Here is a 7,443-nt window from a genome sequence, read left to right as displayed (position 1 = left end):
TGTTTAGCTTCCATTTTACCTTAAGAGGTTAAAGCTGCAGCTTCTGATGTTCCACAGTCCACCAGCTAATCAGACAGAAACCTGCACAGATGGACGTGCAGCACCTCTTGGTCTGGTTGCTATTTGCACGACTCAGCAGAAAAAGTCAGGAAAACCTTTTTCATGCAACTTCCTTGATGCAAAGTTGCGCCTCTGATACTGCAGGCAATATCTTCTCTGAGCCTCACCTGCAGCTTCCTGCTCACCTGCGACTTATGCCATGTTCACACTGACTGAAAGGTTCAAGCAACCATTTTCAATTAAAAATCTATGCAGATGTGCGTATACGCGTGTTTTGGGCGTCTGCGTCCAAAACTTTAGCATCCATGCGCCGGTCTTTGGCTGTACAAAACGCACAGCCAGTAAACAGGCGCTGAAGGTAGAAGCAGTTGAACTTTGACCAATCAGGGACTCGGATTGGGAGGAACATTCACCAGATATGCACCAAGCCTCTTCCAGTCCAGAGTGAACACTGTGTCCCAAAAAAGCTGCTCCTGTTTGATTGAACTGCTGCATTTCTCATCACAGATTCTGCAGGAGAAACAGCCTTTTTTCTGTAGAAGCAAACCGTACCTGCGTCATCAGCCAACGGTACGGCCCAGCCCAGCCTGTCATCTTCAAACACCTTGTTAAAGCAAAACAAACTGGATTGGTTTGTGTTGTTGCTGCTTCTGAGGCAGAATGATTCAGCACAGCCTGGAATCTTCTTCGGCCTGAAGCTGCAGGGAGGCTGCGCTTTTGGCCCCGTGAGCGTTTGCATGTCTGAGCACCTGCCAGCAGGTGTGTGTTTGTGTTCCAGGCAGCCGTGCCGCTGCCACTCACTGGAAGCTGGTCTGCAGCTCGTCACCGCCAGCCGCTGACACTCTCCTCTGCTCCTAATGTGCTCGTTAGCGACTGCACAGCGCTCGGGTAATTGATGGCCGTGATGCACAGAAAACGCACACATATACGTTGCTGCGAAAAACCAAACCGTTTCCGTCTCTTTAATGCTGCAGTAGAAAAAAAAGGTTATACCAAGTCATATAATGGGGATTCATTGTCAAGAACAACAACAGAAAACCAAAGAACCCAAAAAAAACAAACAAACAAAAAAAAACACTAACAGCACAGAACACATAACCGGATCTGTGCTGTTTACATGCCGTTATTTTACACATAACTTTTATTTTTTCTCTTTTAATGCTATTTCTCTACACTGGCAGATGTCAGTTACTTCAGCAAATTAACTGCCAGAAACGTAGCTGAACTTGTCAGTCAAGAAGCCACTGTAACCATGGTTACCTTTCATATCCCAAAAAGATAAAGCTGCAGTGTGGAGTCATGGCAGAGTAATTAAACAGACCGAGAACAAAAAAAAAAGGAAAAAGATTCAGCATCTTTAAAAACAACTTATAAATAACAGTTTACAGGTGAATAATTTCATAAAGTAGCATCTTTTTGTACAACTTTTAATATCTTTTTAATATTTTAGTGTTCATACAGGGGCACAGGTATAGTAGTTGCTGATTGAAGGAAAAAAAAAACTCTTTAACCCTTTGAGCACGACTTGGAAATACATGGAGTTTAGTCTTTTTGTTTCACATCCTGTTGATAACACATTTATAAAACTTTTGTGCAAAACAAGTTTATTTGTTTTCATATACTGTTTAACCAGCATATAGTCAGGACATTTTTTAAATTAAAAATATAAAAATGATGCATAATTTAGACAGCAATTAGTTCTATTTACATATTTTACACAGACCTGAATTAATATAGGCCCCTGATCAACCAAAGTCCAATATTGTGTCCTTTTTTAAATCCTGCTTTGTTTCCACGCTTTTATTTTGTCAACAATTTTTCCAAATAATGTGATGGAGATTCTCCTCTATAAAATGTGTGTGGAAACAAGCAGTTCAGCCTCCCAATGGTAAACCTGGAGGTTCAGGGCTGCTCGGATGTAGAAATGCCTCGAGGTACCCAGAGGGTTAAACCTTCCAATGCCGATTCCAGCATAAAAATACTTTATCTTAAACAAAACAAACAAACAAAGAATATAGAACAATCAGAAGAAAACAATGTAAACCATGGAAAGTGCACCAGATTTAGTTATAAAATGTTTAACTAAACTGTTTTTTTATTAATGCATGCAGCTTATCACACCTTAGAGATGCCAAAATAGAAAACAGCGTAAATCCTTTTAACACAGAAAATGTCAGAATGTCTCAGAAGTTTTGTTCCTTTTGAGGAAAACGTCCAGTTTCAGTCAAAAGACTTGAGGGTGGAGTGAGACCGCCTCACCTTTAAAATAAAACTGCTACAAGACTGAATGTGAAACCATGTGCCCACACCCTTAGCCGTAGTTTTGTGGAATTATTGTGCGGTTCCATCGTAATCCTCTCTTTTGTTTTAAATGTCGGAGCGCTAGAAGAGTCGCGCTGAAAAGTGCTACTGTTTATCCAGTTCACACACGTACATGAGGTGGTCTTCGGGGGATTTTCCGTGAGTCTTGCTTAGGTGAAGCTTCACCGCGTGCTTGCTCGCAAAAGTCCGGTTGCAGAGCTTGCACTGGTAGATGGCCCCGCTGTCGTCGTCCTCGGGGGACGGCGGCGGGGACTTGGTCGAGGCCAAAGACGTGGTCAAGGACGAGGTCATGGAGATGGGTAAAGAGGAGGGCAGGGACGTGGCCAAAGAGGACGGTAAAGGGTGGCTGGTTGGGTGAAGGTTTGCAAAAAGTTTCTCAGTGAGTCCTTTTGTGTGACGTTGGTGGTGGTGATGCTGGGATATCTGGGTGAGCAGCTGCTCCCCCGAAAGCTTGGCCAGGTCCCGCAGACGAAAGCCTAGATGGGACTCCAGGTGGCTGACGTAAGTGGAAGGGGAGCGAATCTGTGAGGCGCAGTCGCTGCAGAAGAACACCGGGTGACCAGAATCCAGGTTCTTCAGGAACTTGGTGCCACCGGTTCTTCTCAGCTGGTACTTCACATTGGCCAACCAGTGTGAAATAGTAGTCATTGAAAGGCCAGTGAAGCGGGAGATGTGCATTCTTTCCTGTGGGCTCAAGTCGGACATCATGTACTTGCCATCATTGGTTTGTCTTAAACTAGAAGCAAACTGTGCTTGTAATATAAGGAGATGCTGGGGGTTCCAGTTAGACTGGCGACCTTTTCGTTTTTGGGCAGGAGAGATGTCTTCAGTCTCCTCCTGTGTGGCCCCTTCAATGTCGGAGCGCTCGCACTGACTGGTGGGCGTGGAGGATTTGGACGTGGCCTGGCTCTCGGTCAGGTTTCTGAGCATGTCAGAGATATCGGACAGGGCATTTTCTCTCAAAGGGGAGGTGGACATGAAGGAAGCGACAGCGGCTGAGGCTTTCGTCATTGCTACAGCAGAGGAGGGGGACACAGACGGTGTGGAGGTGGTAGAAGATAGCGCAGTGGAGCCCAAAGAGCCTCCGTTGCTGCTTTTATCGGCTACTTTTCCCTTGGTGAGATCAATGGGTTGGTCGTTGCTTATGTGCTGCTGGTAAAAGTAGTGGTCCAAGTGGTCATTGTTAGTCTTTTTGGCGTGCGCTGGTGGGGTGGAAGAAGCCACGGCGGCTTTCTCTGCTAGGCTGTTGCTCATCTTGAACAGCATGCTCATTGGGTCAAGGGAAGGCAAGGCAGGCTTGGCAGCCTTCCCCAAGTGTACGTTCATCACTGACTGTAGAGCACTCAGAGGGTTGACGAAGGGCTGTTCTGGAGGCGGATGGTCGGTGATGATGGTTGTACTGCTACCCAGAGTGGCAGGAAGGGGGGATGTTATGGCCGGGGATTCCACTCCGTTCTCTACTGGTTCCTTCATGGTTATGCTACCATTTGAATCTCTGTGGTCGGTTCCATCGTTTCCGTCTTTTCCTTGACCCCCACCGCTTCCCTTGTTGGGGGTTTCACAGTTTGCTCTGTTTTCTTTGGGCGACTCGCCTTGGGCTGCGTTCTCCGTCTCACTGTTGCAGGGCGAAGGCGTAGCGTGTCTCTGAGGAAGATCCTTCACGGCAGCACTGGCTTCTCTAGTTTTCTCTTCCACCTTGACCGCTTTCTCCGTCACCTTTTTTACCAGCTCCTCCATGGCATGGAAGTTATTTTTAGGAAGTGGAGACGTCTGGCGGCTGGGAGGTGAAAGCAGGGCTTGACTCTTCCCAGTGGGGGAGAGAATTTCAGCTCCGGGGAACATGTATTTGAGGGGGGAGCTCTTCCCGGAGTTCCCCAGAGAGAGTTTCATTATGTTTGGGAGCTGGTAGGCGGCATGAATGCTGGGATACCCACCCCAACTTGGAGCTCCATTCTGAGCTTTATTGATGGCTGACGTCACTGTGTTCTCCAAAGACTTAAGAATATCTAGACCCCCTTTTGGACTTTCGTCCAGGTCCTCCTCTGTTAGATAGGTGTACTTTGAAGAAATATCAAACTTTTCCTCAGTGTCCTCCTCCCCTCCTTCCCTCTTGTCTTTGAGTGTGTTGTTGATGATGGGTTCCTCAGTGCACCCCTCTTCCTTCTCTTCCTTCTTTATCTCCACAACCATTGCAGTGGGAGACAAGCTGGTTGGAGGAGGCACTGGGGCAGGGGGAGGGGAGAAAGTAGTGGCAGCCAGGGGAACAGACTGCACCTTCTCCTCAGTTGTTGAGTTGGACATGGGGGCCTGGGGCGACGACTCGATGACGGGTTTACCTTTCTTTATAGCAGAGTTTGTGACTTTGATAAAGTGTCCCGTCACCATCATGTGTGCAGTGAGCTCCTGCAGCGTGTCATGGGAGCTGCCACACTCCATGCACTTCAGGATTTGCGACTTCCTGGATTCAAACTGCCAGGCGTAGCTGGCGCCATTCTGGTGTCCGTAGCGGTTGTTAGGGGTGATGTAGGGGTTGTTGATCTTCTGAAGGATGTCATCATTGAGGGAAATGGGCTTGGGGGTGGTGCCTCCTGTGGAGTCAGGCGAGCTTGGGATGTCCAGGTCGATGGGGACTCTTTTTCGGGCGGAGGAGATGATCTTAGCTGCCACCGGCGTCACGGGTTCCTTCAGAGGCACTTTCTGATAGTGTTTTGTCTTGATCATGTGGACGCTCAGGTCCTGGAGAGACTCGAAGGAGTGTCCGCAGTACATGCACTTCAGAACTTTTTGTGCATCCTCCTTGCCCTCCATCTCCAGCAAGGAACGCTTCCTGGGCTTGGACCAGCGTTTGGTGCCCTCACTGTCTGTCTCATGGTTATCGTCGCGGTAGTGTCCGGTCTCATTCATGTGTACCGTGAGCTCCACGAGAGTGTCATATGCGGCGCTGCAGTCCTTGCAGCGAAACTTGCTGGCACCGGTAAATATGGAGCCGTACAGCTTGGAGCTCTGCCGGTAGAGCTGAACAGTACTAAAGAGGTTGGGCTCCGTGGACGCCGTGGAGACGGCCACCGTGGGGTGTTGAGCCATGCTCAGTCTGTTGTGGTGGTTCTGGGAGGCCTGCTGCAGAGTTTTAGCCATAGCGGTTTGATGCCAGTCATAACCTCCACTCCCACAGCTGCTGCTGCTGCTGCTACTGCTGCTGCTGCTGTGACTGCGAGGCAGCTTCTCTGCAGGCGGCTGACTCATGTTCAAGTTCAGAGTCGACCAATAGGAATTGGTCAGGAAGGAGGTGTAAATGGCCTTCATCTTCTCGAGGCTGTCGGCCACAGACCCGGTCGCAGGTATCATGGCCTCGTCACCACTCAGCGAGGTAGGAGCCGTGGCCATCATGGCAGAAGCGGACGGTGACAGCCCGTTGGAAGGTTCTTTAGAGAGGACATCTTCCTCATTTTTGATAGAGGAGCTGTCAAAGTCGGACATTCTGTCGCTGGACTCACTCAGGTGAGACTCGCTGTCCATCTCCTGACCGGAGAAATCTGCAGCGTTGGGGGAGTCGTGGATGCCGGTGGATCCTGGTCTGTCCTTGAAGAGGAAGTTCTTGACTGTCGCTTCCTCGCCTTCTTGGGCCGAGTCTTCTCCGTCGCGTTCTTCATCCAACAGGGCTGCCTCTTTCTCATCCTCGGGGACGTAAGCTGCCCAGACGGAAACAGAAAAGCACATATTAGTTATTAATTCATCCACAAGATCTTTATCATCCGTTCTTACTTTGATCTTTTACAGAAGCATTTTTTTTACTCCTGAAAGGACCCCCCCCCCCCCCCCCCCCGCCTGCCATTTGTTCAATACTGCAAAACGTCAGGCAACGAGAGGGAAACGGAGGGATGAAAACAGAAGGATGAAGTGAAAGAGGAAAAAAAAAGTCTCCTCAAAGAGAACTTGCCACCTTATTCTTCTCAAGGGGCAACAGCTTGAAATTAAAGCTAAATTTGAAATTAATGAAGCACATTCTGGCGGTGGCATTCGTTTCTGAAGTAATAAATTACTTGTATCAACCTCGGAGACAGCGGTTCCTGTCTGTCAATTAATATGTCTTACGCTTCTTCTGCAGACTCTAATGCATTCACTAACAGACACACTCACCATTTAAATCAAGCATGCATTTTCACTCATTACACTGCTCAGCCCTCGCCTCCGCATAAATAAAAACACGAAAAAACGCGTGTACGTTTGCATGCCACGAATCTCTCTCTGCAAAACCCATTTGCTTCAATTACCAAAGATTAGAAAAAAAATTTAAAGTTATTATTTACACTTTAGCTGCAGGGAGAAGGCTTGCAACTTTTAATTTATATTCAAATCCGTCTAGTTTAAGAAAAATAACACTGGAAATCATACAGAAGAGACGCATCAAGACGAATTGCAAGCCTGACTTCTAAATCTAAATGTTTTCTTTTGTTAAAAAGCTGTTTCACTTGAAATGATTTCCGCTCACTTTGTGATTTGGATTGCACGCACCACGGCTGAACAAATGAGTAAAATTATACAATTCTGCTTTTTTAGTGTTTATCTGCATCTGTTTGTAAAATTCTATTGACTGAAAAAGAAAACATCATCAACATGTCATATTTCACAGAACATTTATCATATTCTGCTGGTTCTGTATTGAAATTTGGGGAAACACTTGTAAAACAGACTTAAATCCATTTTTTATACACTACAAAATAGGAAATAGGAATTATCTGTGACAGTCATTACAGATTTCCATCTGATGCAATCAGTAAAAAGATACTGAAATTCATGGATTTATCAAAGTATTCTAAAATTAATGCGTAGAAATGTCTGCCACACAACATACAAAGAAGATTTAAAACAAAGGAAAAGTTGTTTTGAAGGAAGTTGAGGTTTCCTCTACCAACTTTCAGAGCAAAAACTAAAAAAAAGGCATCCAAGACACTCAATGAAAGAAACCAAATTACCTTCAAACAACGTATTCAAAAATAAAATCAAAGAACTGTGTTGCCTTATTCCAGGTACGAAATTCTTAGTCTGGGAAATTTCAAGCAA

At 46.5% G+C, this 7,443-nt stretch overlaps 1 protein-coding gene across 2 annotated transcripts in view; it reads right to left on the bottom strand.

Moving 5' to 3' along the window:
* Positions 1–990: 990 nt before the first annotated feature.
* The window catches only part of tshz3b (teashirt zinc finger homeobox 3b), a 36,872-nt gene continuing 30,419 nt past the window's right edge, over positions 991–7,443 (bottom strand). For both annotated transcript variants that reach the window (XM_011494251.4, XM_023953725.2), the window contains one exon: positions 991–6,071. In XM_011494251.4, the coding sequence (XP_011492553.1) occupies positions 2,467–6,071 (3,605 nt within the window). In that variant the 3' untranslated portion in view covers positions 991–2,466. The remainder of the gene's footprint in view (positions 6,072–7,443) is intronic.

This window comes from Oryzias latipes, chromosome 3 (genome assembly GCF_053564925.1).
Source record: "Oryzias latipes strain Hd-rR chromosome 3, Olatipes_Hd-rR_3.1".
Lineage (NCBI taxonomy): Eukaryota > Metazoa > Chordata > Actinopteri > Beloniformes > Adrianichthyidae > Oryzias > Oryzias latipes.
Note: the sequence above shows the minus strand (reverse complement) of the source record. Positions and strands in the feature narration are given on the sequence as shown.